At 36.1% G+C, this 18,810-nt stretch overlaps 3 protein-coding genes and 1 pseudogene across 3 annotated transcripts; 2 read left to right on the top strand and 2 right to left on the bottom strand.

Annotated features, from left to right (window-relative positions):
* Positions 1-329: 329 nt before the first annotated feature.
* Positions 330-2,476, bottom strand: LOC111275038 (small ribosomal subunit protein uS5c). The gene is made up of 2 exons (XM_022860120.2): positions 1,646-2,476; positions 330-791 (listed from the first exon to the last, which is right to left on the bottom strand). Exons 1-2 carry the CDS (start codon positions 2,308-2,310, stop codon positions 542-544), a joined length of 915 nt encoding a protein of 304 aa, XP_022715855.2. The 5' UTR covers positions 2,311-2,476; the 3' UTR covers positions 330-541.
* A 1,283-nt stretch (positions 2,477-3,759) lies between these two features.
* Positions 3,760-9,972, bottom strand: LOC111318737 (B3 domain-containing transcription factor LEC2-like). The gene is made up of 7 exons (XM_022921612.2): positions 9,760-9,972; positions 6,394-8,049; positions 6,194-6,268; positions 5,672-5,772; positions 5,507-5,553; positions 5,329-5,402; positions 3,760-4,465 (listed from the first exon to the last, which is right to left on the bottom strand). The coding sequence occupies exons 2-7, from the start codon at positions 7,444-7,446 to the stop codon at positions 4,034-4,036; spliced, it is 1,782 nt and encodes a 593-aa protein (XP_022777347.2). The 5' UTR covers positions 7,447-8,049; positions 9,760-9,972; the 3' UTR covers positions 3,760-4,033.
* A 1,616-nt stretch (positions 9,973-11,588) lies between these two features.
* LOC111274242 (uncharacterized) lies at positions 11,589-13,109 on the top strand (annotated as a pseudogene).
* Positions 13,110-15,226: 2,117 nt separating this feature from the next.
* LOC111318736 (uncharacterized) lies at positions 15,227-17,863 on the top strand. Its single transcript, XM_022921611.2, has 2 exons — positions 15,227-16,037; positions 16,355-17,863. The coding sequence occupies exon 2, from the start codon at positions 16,587-16,589 to the stop codon at positions 17,532-17,534; it is 948 nt and encodes a 315-aa protein (XP_022777346.1). The 5' UTR covers positions 15,227-16,037; positions 16,355-16,586; the 3' UTR covers positions 17,535-17,863.
* Positions 17,864-18,810: the final 947 nt, after the last annotated feature.

Raw genomic sequence — 18,810 nt, 5'->3', positions numbered from 1 at the left:
TCATCTAAGACACGGTCATGGTGGCTACACTTCAGCTAATGGCTTCCGGTTTTATCATTGAATTAAGACTGCAGTGTTAATCTTAACTTTTAGCATTAGGTTGTGTAGGACAAGATTCTGAGTCAGTGGTTAGGCTGGCTCATGCTTACATTTTACTGGCACGTCTTTGCATATCAGGATTTGTAGACTACACTCAATAAACTGATATTCAAGGCACTTTTAACTCTCAAAATATCATTTTTAAGTAATCAATGCCAAGAATGTGGGCCAATATCAAGATAAATGGCAAGTGCTCAAGCAATTGAGTATGACAGACATCAGAGAATATATGAAACTGAAAAGGAAAAATTCTAATTGAAGCTCAGAGTAACATTCATTGGAAGCAATTTTTTAAAAAATTAGAAGGCAAAGCATCAATCATAATCAACAAAAGAAATATTTGAATCTTGTAGTTGGTTGGCTTACATACCAAAGCCTCGTGTACAGAATCTACATTGCCAAAAGAGGATGAGGGAATAGGTGAAGCACGCTTCCAGTACCATCATTTCCACAGCTCTTCCATTGGGATCCCCCGCTCTTGAGCAACCTGACGGAAATGCTTCATTTTCTGCACTGCAACAACTGTAGCTCTGGCATTGTTAAGGGCATTTTTGCTTCTAAGTTGTTTACCCAATGCGTTCTCAACACCTGCCATTTCAAGAACAATTCGGACAGCACCTCCTGCAATCACTCCAGTACCAGGTGCAGCAGGTCTAAGCATCACCTTTGCTGCCCCATAATCACCCTCAGATCTGCAGCCATTTTCCAATGACATTAATAAAAAGCATATTGGCATCGCTTCTTCTACCGTTATACTAGGCTAAATTGAGTCAGCTCCTATAGAAAAGTATACATATTATCCTAATGAGTGATCTGTAATAGAGATGATGGGTTTTCCCAAAGGAAATCTTTGCCTACATTTCAACATTATGAATGCCCCCAATGTCTAACTTCTAGCAACTGCAAAAGAATTGTAGGCAATACATGCTTCAACAAATTCCTAAGCCTTGATAATCTATCAAGTCTCAGATGATTCATAGAAATTACAAGAATTACAGCACCATCATTCAGATATATTTGCTGTATTAACTGTCAATTAGGGCTTTTCAGGTCCAGCAGAGAGCTTAAGACCAAAATGCATATAATCCACAGATCACAGCACATAATTAGCATACAGGAAGAGTTTAAGAGACCGCTATTGAAAATTAAAACAAATTCACTGCATAAACATTTTGAAAAGGTGTTACATACAACAAACTAAGATTATCCATAATCTTTGCAAAATGGAAAAACAATAATCAACCTAAAAACAGGGAATCACTGAGTTATGTAAAAATTAGCATAAACAACTACAAGTAAAAACTACATTAAACTGAAAAGCACTACTAACCTATCCAATTAATGAGCAAAAAATACTCAGGGAACCTCAATTGAACATAAAAAAGAAATCTTTTTTTATACCCCAAGACAGAACATTTACTCTTTCGCCAAAACAACACCAAAAAAAAAAAGGCCAATTACATCATTTAAACAGACAAAAAAAGACACAATTTTTCCAAGAAAATGTCATGCGCCAATTAACCAAAGCAAGAATGAAACTCCTTACCGGTGTGGAAAAGTCAAATACTTTGTCATAGGAATAGTAACAATATTCCTCCTAGCGTTCAAAGCCGATTTCTGAACAGCAGCAATAACTTCCTTAGCTTTCCCAACTCCAACACCCACTTGCCCTTGCTTGTCACCAACCACAACAATAACTCTAAATTGCAAATTTTTCCCTCCTTTAACCACTTTGGTAACTCTCCTAACTTGAACAACTCTTTCCTCAAACCCATCCCTTACCTTTTCTCTCTTAACTTTCCCAAACGCACTTGTTTTTTTCACTTTAGAGTCCATCACATAAATATCGTTGCCTAAAACGGAGACCCCACTGTAGGCTGGGCCGTATAGTTCCTCATAGGCAGCGGCGATTTCATCTTCGGTTTCCTCGGGGCCATCGTCGAAATAAGGTGGTGGGATGAACCCTTCAGGGGGCGGTGGTGGGTCAAAGACGACGTCTTCTTCGGGGTTGAGGTCGTCGAAGAAGGGGATGTCGATGTCGGAGGCTTTGGCTTGGGGTGTGAGGGAAAGGGAGTGGAATGAATGGGAGAGAGAAAAGGGTTTGGTGGGTTTAGGGAAGAGGAAGGAAAAGGAAGGAGTGGTATTGCGACGGGTGAGAAAAGAGAGATAATAGAGACTTGGGGCTGCTGCTGATGCCGTGGTTATTGCCATGGATGAGTGAACAGAGTGCAAACGAATCGAGGCTTATCCCAAAAAACCAACAACAGTGTCTGAAACGGGTCGGAGACAATGTAAAAGTGCAGGAGTTTTTTCTAAGGTTCAAATTTCCACGTTGGCAAGAAAAACGAAAATTACAAAAACCAAAAACAAAATCTAGAATGTTTTTCTAAGGTACAAATTTATCATTATATTAGTGATTTAAATTTATCATAAATCTTTTAACTGACGTCATTTTATTATTATATTTTTAACTTAAATTAAATTTGTTATTATATTCCAAATTTTAGAATAATTAAAAAATATATATTAGAAACTATTTATAATTAAAATAATATTTTGAAACAAATCAAGACAGGAAAAAATTAAAACAAATTGAAAAAGTATGATATTATATTACATGTAGTAAAAAATGTCATGATCAAACAGAATAAAATAAAGTAAAAGGAAAATTTTTTATTACGTGATATTATATTTACTAAAAAATATCATAACAAAAGAAAATAAATAAATAAAAATTTCACATTTTAGCTCATGATTTTTTTTCCTTATTATATCATTTTCAAAATTATTTTTTGAATTATAAAACAGTTTTTAACAGAAAATTTTATTAAATAATATTTAATTGCTTCAAAATTTGAAATAAAATGATAAATTTACTCCAAAATAAAAATAATGGTCGTAAAATTGCACCAATTAAAAGATTAATGATAAATTAAAACTATTCACATAAATACAATGATAAATTAACACCTTATTCTTTTTTAGTAATATTTAAGAACTGTGTTTACTTATGGTTTAGTTGCAATTACTAAAAAATATTTAAGATTTGTTGTAAATAAATTTTTCATTTAAAAATATATATATTTTTATCGCTTTTCAGGAAACTCTTTTTCAAAATTTTTTATTTATCAATTTTAATTATGTTCTTAATGAATTTCAATAACTTGTAAAAGGTAACTATAATAAAATTCATTTATAATTTGATATACTAAACATGTATAGATGTGTTTGGTTTCAAGAATAACTGAATAACTACATAGGAAAGATGAAGATTTAATCTTGAGACTCTCAACAACAGGATTCGCATTTAAATAAAATTTTAAATTAATTTGGACGTTCATGTTAGCATTTTATGAGTATTTCTTTTGTATATATTCAATGAAGTATGATATTGAAAAACTTGACAATGAGCTTTTGATTATCAGGTAGCATGTTTGAAATCAAGAGGGTTCTCTGCTGAGTTTGGGAGAATATCATACATTTGTTTAGTTTTGTCATAATCTTGTGAAAATCAACTTTTGTTCCACCATATTAGAAGCTCAGTAACATCGTCACCCAAGTTTATTTTCACAACTCAACCTCATAATTGATGGTATCATCATCAAACATGAAACAACACCCATGTTCATGAACATCAATTACGGTTAAAACAGAGAAAATGACAGAGAAGCCTCTGTATAATTGATTTCTTTTATTCATTTTACCCCAATTGGGAGATCATTTACATTGAAGGAAAAAATTAAGCACCTGCACAGCTGAACAAGAGAAAGGTTTAATGTTCTCTATCCTAATGCCTAGTTTCAAGAAAAAAATGTCCTTCCTATACCCTTCCCAATCCCAGAAACAATGATGTATCTGTAAAAGAAAAGCAATAAGAGAAATTGCTACTTGACTATAAATTCTTTTGAGCCCATGAAGGTTGCTATTGACATGCTCAAAGTGAAAAATTGTAATGATTGACATCAGGTAGCATATCAAGACCGCCATAGCAGTCGTCAAAGTTGATCTCAATATCATCTACACTTCTTGCCTTACCTTGTAACAATGTTGAAGAGTTTTGTAGTGGTGTTGTAGTTATTCGGCTGTAGGTTTCTCTGCCAGCTACAATGCTGTCAGATAGAAGATGTCTGGCCTCCTCAGGCAGTCTATGCGAATAAGCAGCATCCATAGGCAAAGTCATAAGGTCGTTAGGTGCTTCTTGTTCCTTGTGTTTGAGTTGTTCTATAAGTAATTCTAAAGATGTGTCTTCTTCATCTCTAGATTGGCATGTAAATGGCACATACATATGGTTGTTGTTTTCATTGTCACTGTGTTGACCTTTTGAAGGCTCAACAGAAACCCTTTCCACCTTTAATATCGAGAAATACTGCTCCATCGGGTGAAAAAAAGAAAGATTTTATCATCAATGCTTACAAGCGATACAGTCAAGCAATATAATCAGCCGAGAACATTTGTTAATGCATTTTAGATGAGTTTCAGTGCCCCGGCACATGCAGGGCCAAGTATAACAAAGAAGTATAAGCAGCTAATCTACATCTATACTTCATGCAATTAAGACGTAATAAATTATTATGAGAACCTTAAACTATGCTATTTTTGGATTTTAATAATTGGATTTTTTTTTTTCTGATCAATATGGGGAGAATTGAGATCTCTTACGTAATCAGAAGTTAGAACAGGAACACTAAAGGGAACCATTTCCTCATTTTCTTCGAAAGTTTAACAAGAAAACAGATTCCAATTCAATTCTCTTGTTTTCTTTTGTGGGGTGGGGAGGGATAAGAATGCAACAGATTTTGTCTATATATGAGTATTCCTGTCAAAAGGAACGTGCTGATATAAGACAAACTAATGCAGATATGTACGATTGTTATGCTAAGAGAATGTCCTAGTATAGGCCATCTCAGCTACAAGGGAACCGTTGCTCAGCCCCACAAAGCTGAAGCACTTGTGCGACGCAAGTGCCTAGTCCTAGCTGTCTTTCAAAAGGCGAGTCTACTGCCAACAGATCATCTGATACGTGTCAATTAAAGCTATGCAATTTTGTCCATTCTAACCCTTTCCTTTTTGTCCTTTTTCCCTTCACATCCTTCTAAAGGGATATAATATTATCATCAATATAAGAAAAGGTCAAGGGCATTACTGTCATCCAGCTAAGCTAAAACCTTTTTACCCTATCCATGTTCAACAAAATTACTAGTATCATAGTAATAAGGAAGAAATACTCACGAGATTCTTGCTTTCATCCTCATAAAGGGTAAGGGAATCTCCAATCTCCAGTCCATTTTGCTTTACAAAATCCCCTGGTGAATTGAAAAAATGAGATTATGAACATAATCAAAAGTGAGTAATAACAAAAGGCAAGGGTTTGGAATGAACTGAAAGTCATTTGGCTTGAAGGTTTTACCAGTGTTTTCAAGCACATACATTCTACTCTTATTATTGGTCCAGAACCTGTGACATCAATGAACAAAAACATTTCTATGTGGGCTCAACATCTTTTAATCACCATTTTCAAAGGAAATAAAGAGTAATTAAAGACAAACCGAGATTCAAAATCAGCAGTACTTACTTGTATTTGAGAGTCCACACTTGGTTAGAATATACATCTTTGATCATTAATTGGATGCCTTCTTTATCAGAGAGGGTTGGAAGATTTATCTCTGCCTCTCTCTGAATTAAATTGCAGGTAGACGCGTTAAATGAAGCAAAAGTCTAGAAATATAAACAAGCAACATGCAACATAATGATAATTGTGCTTGCCAAATAGTAGCATTACAAGATAATGCTTAACAAGAGTAGGAACTCTTTTTTTTTTCTCTTATACTGTATTTTTTTGTGCAAGAATCGAGAAGTCAAGAAAGGATTGATTAGTTACAGTAGTCTAGAAGACAACAATGTTACAGTAGTCAATGAGAGCGAATGAAGGAATAGTTAATGGTTGGCTCTTTTGTGCTTCTTTCTCTTCTTTCAAACATTTATCTTTAGAGTGGGGGTAAAAAAAAGGATATTTAGGGCCGCAAACCAAACAAGCAGGATCAGAGGCGGAAGAACAGGCCTTGAGAATACCCTCATGGATCAAGTAAAACCTCACCTTTGGAAGGACAATTCTCCCAAGGGACCCAACATCACTGTTCTTTAACTCCTTACTCAGCAACACTCTCAGTCTCTACATCCCAAGTTAAACAATCTCAGTACTCATTAGTTGAGATTATGAAAACAATAAGCCCAACATCACTAATTGACAAGGAAAAAAAATCTAAAATCAAAGATGAACTCTTTGTCAAAATGCACCTTGTTTTCTGTTGTGCAAAACTTGTACAGATCCCTTTTGGTATCATTGTTGTTCTTCACCTTAGTGTCGGCACCAGAGTTGGTCAGTCTCCTTGCATCCACCTGGGTTGAAGCCTCTGAAGAAGCATTTCTTTGCAAACTAAGGCTTCTCTGCCGTGCCAGCTTTCTCTTAATCCTTGCAACCTTTGTTCTATAAGGATCAAGGATCCTTCTCTCTTGCTCCTTTGATAGCCCGTCTGTTTGTATGAAACATGATCCTTGCACCCCATTACTCGCATGATTAGAACTGCATACCCCAAATTCAATCCCATTCCTTCCCATAAAGAAAGGATACACAGGATATGGTAAAGACTGACCAGCCTGCTCTATGGGATGTCTGTATGGGGGTTGCAGGCTTTGGTAAGGTGCCATAAACTGTGGTGGATGATGAAACTGAGAGTTTGATGCTGTTGTTAAGGGTGTTGAACTGAAGTTTTTTGAATTCATTGGTTCATAGATGGAAAACTCTAAATTCTGAGACCAACCCATGTTTGGTTGCCTCAGGGTGGTATTGGTGGTTGTGGTGGTGGTGGGGGAAAAAGGTATGTAAGAGTTATCCATCAGGATAAAGGTGTAATGTGATGATGAGTCTAGGGGATTGTAATGCTGGTGGTGATCAGAGAGAGTTGATGAGACTGTACTTTGTATGTTTGCTGGTTTTGTGTTTGTAGTGAGTACAAAGTCTGGTTCAAGAAGGTCGTGGGGATGTAAGGTGCTGCCAGTAGGGTGAGTCCAGGTGTGAAAAAAGTATGAGAAACGCGTCAAGTGGTGCAGAGGGGTCGGTGTGGAGAGAGAAAAGGCCACGAAATAACATATAGAGAGAGAGGCAGAGAAAGTAAAGAGAGTGAAGCGATGAGAGGTTGCCAATGGGGTGGGGTGGGTGACAGGTGGCCGGCGAAAGGTGGTTTGGGGATACCCATCTGACCACTGAGAGAGCTTGAGAGCGAGTTGGCGCCACCTTTGGTTTAAATGTAGCAGTAGTCTTGGGCTCGTCCTGCACAAAACACCATGCATCCTTGGCTAACTCAGATATTCATGGCCTCTTATTAATTCTGCTATCTCTCTCTCTCTCCAAAAACAACCATCTGTATTGAACTATGTGGTTGGTGGGTTTGGAATCTTAGTCTTAAACTTTATAAGAGAAAAGGTGCCTGATATGATAGCATTGCTATTTCATTGTAGATGGCTTCCTCTTAAGTAGCGTGTTGTCCCACAATCTTGCATAAGATTAAAAGCCATCTCCAAAAATAGCAAAGCATACTACTTCGGACTCTCTAATCTATATTTCTTAAAGATATAATAAGTTGTTCTAACAATTATGTTCTCGGTTAAAAGTGTAGTTTGCAGGGTTTGAGGTTGATAATCTTAAACTCATAGGGAGATAAGCTGCGTTCTCTAGCTTTTGTTTTTTCGAAACTGGGTTTAGGTAATGCCTCTACCGTGAGTAAAAGATCGTAGAAAGGTTTGGTTCAAAGCGAGTGATGAGGTAGTGTGGCTGAAACTGAAGAATGAATAGTTGCTTCCATGAGGGTTATATCAGTTGTTTGTTTAACTTCAAAGTATCCATTATCCGTTCCCATATCCAGCTTGCTTGTCATCTGCTTGAAGGATCAAAACCTGCCGTCCAGGAAAAGAGAAAATTTCTTATTTGGTACAAGTTTGACAAATTAAAGAGCTAAAATGGAACGACATAGGCAAATAATAGCTAGAATAAACACATTGTCAGTTTTACGATTTGGGAAAATCTTCTATTGCTTCATGTAAACAAATCATATCACCAACATATACAGAATGCTTACTTAACCTTGAAGTCCAGGATTTAGGCCAGTGCTAACTCATACAAGACAATATTCTAACTCTCTGCATTGAAGAAATTTCCTTTTCAATTCATCATATACGTTATCATTCATGATATGTTACTGCCAAATGGGTAATCTAACATAAAAGGTTGTTCTTTGTTACGATCCTGCTCAGGAGGTGAAGAATAGAGAAAATGAACTGAAAAAGACGCTAACATTCCATGTTATTGGTGATCAATGCACGGTAAAATTGTTTAAAACACTAATCAGTTATCATATGCCTTTGAAGTTGGAAAGTTGAGGTGGGAGTTGGAAAAAACAGCAATTAGGGACCATGGCAAGACCGTATTCCTATTATAAAAATGTGAAGGATCAAGAAAGCCATTCGACGTGAGGGTATCAAAACAAGATATGATACTTATGGTTATATCAATCTAAAACCTGTAAAGTAACACCATAACAGGCAGATATTGTGCAAGATACTAAATGCTAAAACCATGATACTAAATGCTAAGAAACTATAGTGTCATCTTAACTGCAACAAAAGGCTGCCAAACAAATGCATGAAGATGCTTCCTGCTTAATTATAGTTAAAATAAATTTGATCCTCATGAACCCTGCTAGATTAATGGAATAAAAAAATGAACAGTTGAATCCTTTTTCTTTATGAAAGATTATGATATTAGAGTGAGCATAAAATCCTTTATGTGAACACGTAGTAAACTATAGCAGACAAGCATTGTGAATTTCATACTCTGCATAATTTACTCTCTGTTGCTAGGCTGATTATAAACATGGATTTCTGTCCATTGTCACAAAGTAGGCACTCAGTACAGCTTATCCATAAAAGCAAAAAACTGCAGCATATGCATATGCTTATCAGGAATCGTGAACTAGAATGCATCTAAACAATGTTAAATCTTGTTTCTACCAATAAGCTCTTAAGAAATCCTCAGTTCAACAGCAAAATCTTATGATGAGCATGAAGTCCAAGACTTGGATGTACTTTTGCTAAAACGTGAAATTACATATCGATACATATATAACGTATGCAGTCGTAACTTGAATTTTAGTAATTTTTTCACATTTAGATCTTGCATTTAAAGAAAGAAGCAAATTTTGATTTCTATGTATTTCCTTTTTCTTCCAAGCCGTTTCCATTTAGAGTTCCTAATTCTCACCGCCGCACGTCATCCATGTGTATGAATATACAGATATTATAATAAGGTGTCAAGGGAAAGTATAAGGTAATATCAACCTAAATACCAGAAGAAATGAAGCGCTTTTGGTAGGTATTGACTCTATTGACGGTAATGAGTATGCACATAGGTGATCCAAAATTATGGCAGATAAAGATATAAATGCAAACAAAGGCTGCAAATTCTAAAATCTTAGGTGAAAATGAGAACAAGCAACCTTAGAAAAAGTAAAACAGGATATACAGTTTTGACGAAGAAATAAGAATGCGTTTTGATTAAGAGCTGACATAGCAAACACTAGCCCGATCATGCAGAATTTCTCCACTTACTTACAGAGCAAGTCAGAATTCTCTGTTTGCAGAAATGATGGAGAAAAGTCCCCATGTCAGCGGGAAAGACCTGTATCCCTCACATATATGAAATTACTGGTTCTACAACTTATAAACTTCAAGTGCTTTGAGGATTTTGAAACAAGAGAAGCAAATTTGGTAATGGTAACAGACAAGGAGTTTCTCAGGAGAGAGTGAAGATCAATGAGCTTTAAGGCAATACAGGCAGAACTTTGAACTATATAGACTGGGAGACGGAGCTTCATGCAGCCAAAGAAGCCCAGGTAGCAACACCTGCCCAAGATACCGATAGCTGTCAACATCTAGAACGTAACGCTAAACAAGTAGAATGAGTACCATTATTTTCACTCCACAAAGACAATATTAGGCAAGATGGGATCATTTTATTAATCATGTCCACTTCCTTATTTGTACATTTTTGGAATAAATTTACAAAATAATAGCTCAAAAATATATATTGACAAGCATGTCCTACCATTGAAGCCAATAACAGGCGGTGCTAACACATATCATCGTGTGCTAATGCCTATGCAAGGGAATTGGTACAATAAACTAGAACTGCAAGGTAGCGTTACAATTTAAGATGACAAAAAGATATGTAAAAAATGGTTATAGATTCGACAGTCCTTTAGAAGCATAGAGCAAGGAGAAAGATATTGAGAAACTCTAACTTACAAAGGAGGCTAAAAGTGCAAGAGGGCATTAATAAACAAAAGTTAAATTATGATCAAAGGTGGAGCTCTATTCCCAGCATCTCATTAACCTCTAAAACAATCAAATTTCTGTTCAAATAGTTTATCTAAGGCCACATTAGAAGCCTTCCTATACTGAAAAAGCTTATTATCGACTGGTTCAGGACCGAGAACCAGCTTCTAAAGCTTTATTTGTAGAGGCTTAGCATCTGGATAAGTGGTGTTATTTGACAATTGGATTGTAACATCCTAGTAATCTTTTCTCGTTGAAACTGCCATAACTGTCCTAACATAAGATTTGCGCCGCTTTTGGAACAAATCATAGTTACATTTATCACGGTATTAAATTATTACATAGGCTGATATATAATATGTGTGGTGTGATTCGTCAATTTCAGACTAAAAGTTACAGAACTTAGCCATGGTTTACACTCTCACACCAATTCCTTCAGCAAAAACTGAACACCTTATCTTAGCAAAGTACTTCATATTTCGAACTAGATGACTTTGCATCCGAGTGTTTAAACGCATTGGTTGGTTCACGATCCCAAGTAAACTTAGGTTCAAATTCCCTTGTCCCAAATCAAAAGAAATCTTTAATAAAGAACTTAAAGTGAAAGTAACAGTCATAATTGATTCAAATGAAGTTAACATTGGTCTCTAATAGGGGATATTCCCTTCAAACTAAAGGGAAGAAAAAGGTGAAATAAATAACGGCTTGGAACCTGTTTGTTTTTACCACCTAGCTGAAAGTGGCTGACCATGTGCTTTCTCTAACCGTATTCTTACGCTCATTGGCTGAATAGAACAGCTGTGATATGCGAGCATTTGACCATTTGAAATATATATTTATATAGTCACCCCTTTTCTCTGCCTCGTGTTGAATGCCATTAAACCTTTTTCTCTGCCCTTGTGTTGAATACCATTGAACCGTTACAATTGTTCAAAGGGCCGGCTTCACATCGTTGTGAGCAATTTGGGTCAGTTCAAGCTTTGATCTCCAATGAAGTTGAGTTCAGACTGAGGCCGGTGCCATGGTCTAGTCACAAGTAGCTACCTCATGGGCCTCGGAAAAAGAGTGAAACGACTGGAGAAGTGTAATAGCCTAATGGGCTATTATATACTGACATGGACCGACAAAGCTCAATCCCTTGGGTCAATATATGTGAACCTACACGTAACTTTTCAGGACTGGGTCGGTTTAGCGAGGGGAAGCTGGACCTTCGGAACTGGAGGGTATTCGTATTTTTTTTCCCCTTTTTTTTTTTTTTGTATTTTCTAACCAACTAATGTACACGAGGGAAAAGGAGAGCAACATGTGTTGACTTGATGAACCCACCGTTACCTTCAAAATGGCATTAATGCTAAAACTGTCAATCAATTAGGCAGCCACTTTCTCGTTCTCTGCCTCCATATAGTTTGCAATTTGCATGGCTAAGATAAGCGAAAGGAAGAACTAAGAAACTATACTCAAGAAGACAGAGTTCGCTGGGAGAACGTAAAGATCCTCAACGATGGCAGCCATGTTCATATCCAAGAGTGCGATGTTCCAGCTTTCGAAAGCGTTCCCCCAAACTCTTTCTTCCACTAGATCCTCCCGCTAAGTCTCACGAGTCTGCTTCACTACCACCGCCTCCAAACACCCTGAGGTAAAATCATTAACCTAGCTGAGTCTTTTGCATTTTTTTTTCTTCACTTTGAACGTCTTTTATGGAGTTTTCGGTGATGAATATTCCATTGCTTAACACTTTTTATGGAGTTGGTTTTTATGAAATTTCAGGGCAGAAATGCGTATGAAGAAAGAAACCCAAAAGCCGACATGGCCTACAGGTACAAGGATACCTCATCCGATGAAGAAGCTGAGATGACCTATGTCCTGGAAGATGCCTCCGAAGATACCATAGAAGGAGCAAAAGAACAAGCACGGGCAGCAAAGGAGAAAGCAGAGGAATACGCACACAAAACCAAGGAGAAAACAAAAGAAACCACGGAATCGGAGGCTGAGAAAGCAAAAGAAGTAACAAACAGAGCGGCGGAGACAGCCCAAAGAGCCAAAGAGAAATCGAAACAAAAAGCTAAAGAGTATGGAGACGACACCAAGGAGATGGCACAAGAGGGAACACAGAAAGCATCCAAGACATCCATAAGCGCAAAAGAGAAGGCAAAAGAAGGAACGGAGAAAGCTTCACAAACTGCATACGAACCGAAGGATAAAGGTGAAGAAAAAGCACACGGCGCGAAAGAGAAGACTGAGGAGATTGCTGATTCTATGGCTAGTAAGGCATCAGAGATGATGCAAAGTGTGGGAGAGAAGGCAAAGCAGACGGTTCAGGGAGCTTGGAACGCTGCCAAGGGGACGACGCAAAAGATCAAGGAGACTGTGGTTGGGAAGAGTGAGGAGGAAGTGGAGGTGAAAAGGATGGATGACAATGTTGTGGAGTTGAGGAGGCGTACCGGCCGAAGAGACGATGATGAGAGGAAGTTTTGAAAAAACAGGAGTTAATTTGTTGGTTTTTTTTATTATTTTTATTTTAATGGCTCTATTTTATAATGCAAATAAGTTAGTGGTCGCCTAATGGTTATCATAGTTTTTATATGTAACCATGGAAAGTTAATATTTTTGTCATATTTTATTTGCAAAACTTTTGCTTAATAGGATTTTGTATTTGAACGGTTGAATATGTAAGGCAGTTGAATATAAAGGGTAACCCCAAGGAAATCGAAGTTCAGGGGAAAGTAGGGATTGGAAATTTGAAAGTTTTGGAGAAATTAGGAATTGGAAATTTGGAAGTTCAGGGGAAATTAGTTATAGGAAATTTGCCTACTTTTTTTTTATATATACTTAGATCTTATCAAGATTTTAACGATGGATTTTAAAATTATTGAAACTAAAAGTTCAGAATTTTATCATTGTTACTATCATTAGATCATTAGAGTATTACTATTAATAGATCATGAATGAGAGTTTAATATTTTTATCACCAAATGAGCTATTTGTAATTAGATCATGAGATTTTAGTATTCTATCACCAATTTAGTACTTTAGTATTTTATCACCAGATTAACTATTGGTAATTTACTTATTATCAGAGCATGAAAGTCTAGCATCAGATTAATCGAATCTTATCATCAGATTAATTGTTAGTAATTTGGTATTATTAGATCATGAAAGTGTTAGTAATTGTTAGTAATCAAATTTAGTTAATAAAATCTAAATAATAATTTTAATAAATCTAGGCTCTAGTTGAATTAAGTTCTAATTTCAAATTTCAGAATGTAGTTCAAGTGATGGGTTGAAATTAAATTATATAATCTTTTAAAAGACTTAAAAGTTAAGAAATAAGATGAGTTAAAATCTTGAATGGAGAATGAATTTTAACAAATGAGTTGGTTTATCATGGCAATGATAATTTAATAATATCATTTAAAATTTGTCCAATAAAATTTGCCAAGTATGATATTGAGAGTATTTGGTTTAAATGAACTTCTAGTTAAAAAAGAAGCCAGTGTCCAGCTGATGCCCATGAATATTTATGGCAAAGGGATCAAGCCCAATCAATGAATACGTTCAAATCTCGTGGTTACAACCAAACCAGCCCATTTGTCTCTTTCCCCTGTTTTCACTTTTCAAGCTTTGCACTAAGTGGCCGAAATAAGCCCAGCTTTTAGAAAAAAAACTAATGGTGGTAATCCAAAAGCCCAAAAGAAAGACATTGGCCCGTACAATCCCATTTTCAAGTCTAACAAACAATAGGAAAGGTTAAGATGGGGACCACAAATCATGAACAGCAAGCCAACACCTACAAGGCTGAGGCAAGGGACCACGTCTGAAGGGGCGTCTACACTAATGTAGTGTTTTTAGTCTGACCAAAACCAAATTCAAAGAAAAAGTTTATATACATTAATCTAAAATACATAACATAAAATTTATTATAATTCATAAAAACTTAGTACTTTTAAAATAAAAAGTAAATCTACGAAATATGTTTTATTATCACTATAAAAAAATAAGCTTTTAACTTCGGAAAATAGAATACTTTTGTGTTGAAAAATTTTAATGACTTCAAAAATTTTTAAGCAATTCAAGATTTTTAAGAAGGTAGTAATATTTACATAGAAAAACATACAATAAATGAAAATTTGAAATTATAATTTGATTTGTTAATAAACATTAATCCTTTATCCTTTTCTCCCAATGAAAAAGAGAAAAGAGTTTTTAATATTAAACCATTAATTTTTTTTAAAAAAGAAATTACTAAATAATGAGTTATAATTCATCAAAACGTTTATAATATTCTATAAAATATAAACTATAAACTCCATGTATGATATGACTAAAAATCATATGAATATTTTATTTTAAATTTATATTTAATATATTATTAATGTATAAATTTTATATAATATCAATTAATAATATAATATAATTTTATTAATAAAATAAATTAAATAATATCATTTCATTAATAAATAATTTTTTAAAAAAATTAATTTTTATATATTTATTTTAAAAATTAATATTTATTTATTAATAAAATAATATCATTAATTTATTAATAATATATAAAATTTATATACCATTATATACTAAATATAAAATCTTTTTACTTTTAAGTTGGAACAATGCTACCAACCATCGTAGCAAAACACAATGGTTAACGAGGGCATGATAGTCTTTCTTCAAGATTATCAATTATATCATCTATCAACATAATCCTCCGATGGCATGAAACTGAAAACAGGAATTTAAAAAATGAAAAATATCAATATCAATAAAATAATATTAATAGAGAATAGAAGAGTCAGGAGAGAAAGAGATATTGTTCAGACAAAGAATATGAAATTGGAATGAGTGAGGAAGACATAGGAAAGGGGAAGGAGAAAGCAAAGAAAAGAAAACAGTATAGTTAACTGAGGTCTGACGCAGCCCATCACCCCATTTCCGACCGCCACGCCACCCTTTCTTTGGCAGCGCCGCCTATCTGCGCACTGCTTACTGGGCCATTCCCTATTATATTTGTCTCTCCTCGATAGCCTAGCTACATATCACTTACTTAAATTCCTTGTTCCCTCTCTTTTACGATCCCTTTTGACTGTATATTTTGCTGGTCTTATTAGGCCACCACAATTTCTTTGGCTGTCACAAAACCCACATTAAAGAGTACAGAATCAAGGTTTTGGGTGGGTTTCTTTGGCCATTAATCTGCTGCGTATTGGTTTTATCTGCTATTTCACGCAATTCTGATGACCCTGGCCTGATGATGAATCAGGTGAAGCAACTTGGGGTTTTCACTTGTCCTTTTCTTTTGTTTTATGTTTTCTTCCTGGATTGGTGTGAGTGTGTGAGATGGGACCGAACCTGAACAGACCCATTTCTCTATAATCGACTGTACTGTCACTGAACCAACGAACCTCCCAGTTCTCTTTTCTTCTTTACCTGTTAAAAATCTCTTTCTCTTTCTCTTCTCTTCTATCTCTCTTCACTCCAGATTGAGACCTTTCCTTAGTGGACGTTGTCCACGCCCGACACTTGTACATCTCTTCTTTCTCCTTCTCGTAAAGCAGGTCAGTCACTCCCTTGCTTTCTACTCATTCACATCAATTTCTGCGATATCTGGATAAGTATGTATATATATATATATATATGTATATGTAAATAATTAGTATGTGATTTCTCTCCTCTTTGTGGAAATGGAAATCTGGGGAGATTTTGTTGGGTTTTAAGGGATATTTTCATAATTTAGGTTCTTGATTACCATTTGTTTATATGCTAAAAAAAGTTAAATATTTAGGGAAAAGCCATGGTTTTCGTGAGGTGGGTTGGTAGGTAAAGATATAGGCATGCATACAAGGTAACGATCGCCGTGGTTTTTTTTGTACAGTGGAGATTCTCTAGAGCCAGAGGCTGACACGTAGTAGAGTTATCACACAGCTCTATATCTGAAACGCCTCTCCTCCATCTCTCAGGTCTCATTCCAAAGCCTGCATGTACCAAACCCAACACCAAAACCAAAGCAAACCCAAAATCCTGATTGCATATCAGATTAACAAAAAAAATAATTAATAAATCAGTAACAGCACCAACATCTGAAAGAAGACTCTATAGGTATACTGATGCAGCAAGATAGAGGAGGGTGTGATCAAGACATGAAGCAGAACCAACAGCAAGATCGAAGATTGAAGCCGTTGACGGGTGAGAATCAACAGCCGCAGCAGCAACAACAGCACCCACCTCAAAATTGTCCTCGTTGTGAGTCGCTTAATACAAAGTTTTGTTACTACAACAATTACAGTCTCTCACAGCCTCGTTATTTCTGCAAGTCTTGTAGAAGGTACTGGACTCAAGGTGGAACCCTAAGGAACGTGCCTGTGGGAGGTGGATGCAGGAAAGGGAAGCGCACAAGGATTTCTTCTGGTGAAAATTCAAGGTCTCAGCCACAAATACCTCAGCAACAAAACCTGACATCACCACAAACTATGTTCTCTTCTAATCCAATGATCAACGTAAGTTCTGCTTTGAGAACCAAAGAGTCTGGTAGTTTTGCTTCATCATCTGCTATTTCTTCAGTGGGATCGTTTTATCCTGGTGGTGGGTTCTTGTCTTCTTTGGCGGCAATTCAGTCAATGAACCAACCGCAACCTTTTAATCAACCTCTCAGTCAGGCTCTAAGTATTGCCGGTGACTTGGTTGGTTCTTCAACTTTGGGTCTTTTGCAGGGGTATAGTGTCCCTTCTTCGTTTGGGTCACAACAGCATCGGCCAATTCAGCAAACCCGATTCTTTCAAACGGGTAATAGAGATCAAAAGACTGTAAATATGTACCCATCTGATCAAGAGGGCTTGATTCAGTCTAGCAGGTCTGCTGGAGGCAATTCTTCTCAGCAGAATTGGCATCAAAGTTTCGTCAATAATAGTAACCCTACAGTCTCTGAAGCAGCTTTATGGAGTATCAACAACAACAGCAGCACAAGCACCGCTGGCAACACTAACATCAGCAACACCACAGGTGGTTCTTTGAATCCGAATCAATGGCCTGATCTTCGAGGTTATGGTGCTCCATAGTGTTTTTTTTCTTCAGTACATCCCCTTCAAAAAGAAAAAGCCTAAAGGTAGAAAGCTTAATAACTCTAAAAGGAAATTTTTTTGCCTATTGTATACAAAAAGCCATTGAACCTCACATATGACATACCTAATTATTGTCTGTTAAGCTGCTGTTGCTGTTGTGTTTCGTTTTAACTCGAGGAAAATTTTGGAATGTGGGTGTTCGTTCGTGTAAATGGAAGAATAGCGGCAAATAGCCATTTGTTTTTATCTTATAGAGACATATTCTGAGCTGGGTTTGGGTTGTTTTTGAATTTTTGATATTTTAAGGGGACTATAAATTTCTTGTTTGAGCTTTTGTTTGATCGTTTTACTTCTGCTTTGTTGGTGCGTAAAAAGATCCAATTAGTTCCAATTCAAAAAAACAAAAAGCGAGTGACTTTACTTTGTAGTTAAGTAGGGTTTTGCAAAGAGTACAAAGTCTAAAAAGATCATAGAGAAGATAGAAAGAATAGGCACTGAGTGCATGGATAACGGAGCTGATCTTGTTTGTCAAGTTGGCTTCGACTTGTGCATGTGGCTGACCGACTATTTGTAAATGCTTTGGTCCATCACTTCGCAATTCCAATTGCCCATTGTCACCATTCACTTTACCCTCTCTATCTCCATCTCTGATTGCATTCCTAGCTAGTCGGTAAACTCGGACAGATCCACAGACTACAAATATGACTTGGATTCTTTCTCTAAAACTGTTGATAGAAAGAAATCTCAGTTGAACTTGAATGTGCGTCTGAGGATAAATCGGACCTGATAATTATGCAAGCGCCTGCAGATGATTTTGTTTCATCAACTTAAAAAAAATATATGTATGGGGGTTGAAATTGTCAATTTGATCTCGTCACCAGTCATATTGGATTTGGTGGGAAGGTACCGCAGCAACATCTAATGCACTAAATATCTCGAAAATAGGCAGAGAAATCATTAAAAAAAAAAAAAGGTTATTGCCCTGTCAGCGCTTGGACCTTCCCCAAGAAAGGGTTTAATTCGAGTACTGTTAGCTTTAAGAATGTGTGATTAGTTTATTCAATCTAGAAGATGGAATAAGATTTGAAGCTGATGATCAACAAATAGATTGGTGTGGGCGGCGTGGCATTGGGTATTGTGGTTTCCAAGTAAAGCAAATCTTTGGTCTGCCATAGTGAGATCTCTGTCCAGAGAATATAAGCAGTGGAGACCTCTTTGGGGTACCCCATAGCTTATTTGCCGTACACCACACCTTAAAAAAAAATTATTAGAA

Source organism: Durio zibethinus, chromosome 26, assembly GCF_047325235.1.
Source record: "Durio zibethinus cultivar Kanyao isolate XHJ-2024 chromosome 26, ASM4732523v1, whole genome shotgun sequence".
Classification (NCBI taxonomy): Eukaryota; Viridiplantae; Streptophyta; class Magnoliopsida; order Malvales; family Malvaceae; genus Durio; species Durio zibethinus.
Note: the sequence above shows the minus strand (reverse complement) of the source record. Positions and strands in the feature narration are given on the sequence as shown.

Bases quoted from the DNA above. Each gene is read 5' to 3' on its own strand.
- LOC111275038 (XM_022860120.2), bottom strand. From the start codon at position 2,310: ATGGCAATAACCACGGCATCAGCAGCAGCCCCAAGTCTCTATTATCTC. The intron at 792-1,645 runs GTAAGGAGTTTC...AAATGGCTGCAG, and splicing joins TATTTGACTTTTCCACACCG to ATCTGAGGGTGATTATGGGG.
- LOC111318737 (XM_022921612.2), bottom strand. From the start codon at position 7,446: ATGCATGGTGTTTTGTGCAGGACGAGCCCAAGACTACTGCTACATTTA. The intron at 6,269-6,393 runs GTGCATTTTGAC...CTTGGGATGTAG, and splicing joins TTTGCACAACAGAAAACAAG to AGACTGAGAGTGTTGCTGAG. The intron at 5,403-5,506 runs GTAAAACCTTCA...TCAATTCACCAG, and splicing joins GTATGTGCTTGAAAACACTG to GGGATTTTGTAAAGCAAAAT.
- LOC111318736 (XM_022921611.2), top strand. From the start codon at position 16,587: ATGCAGCAAGATAGAGGAGGGTGTGATCAAGACATGAAGCAGAACCAA.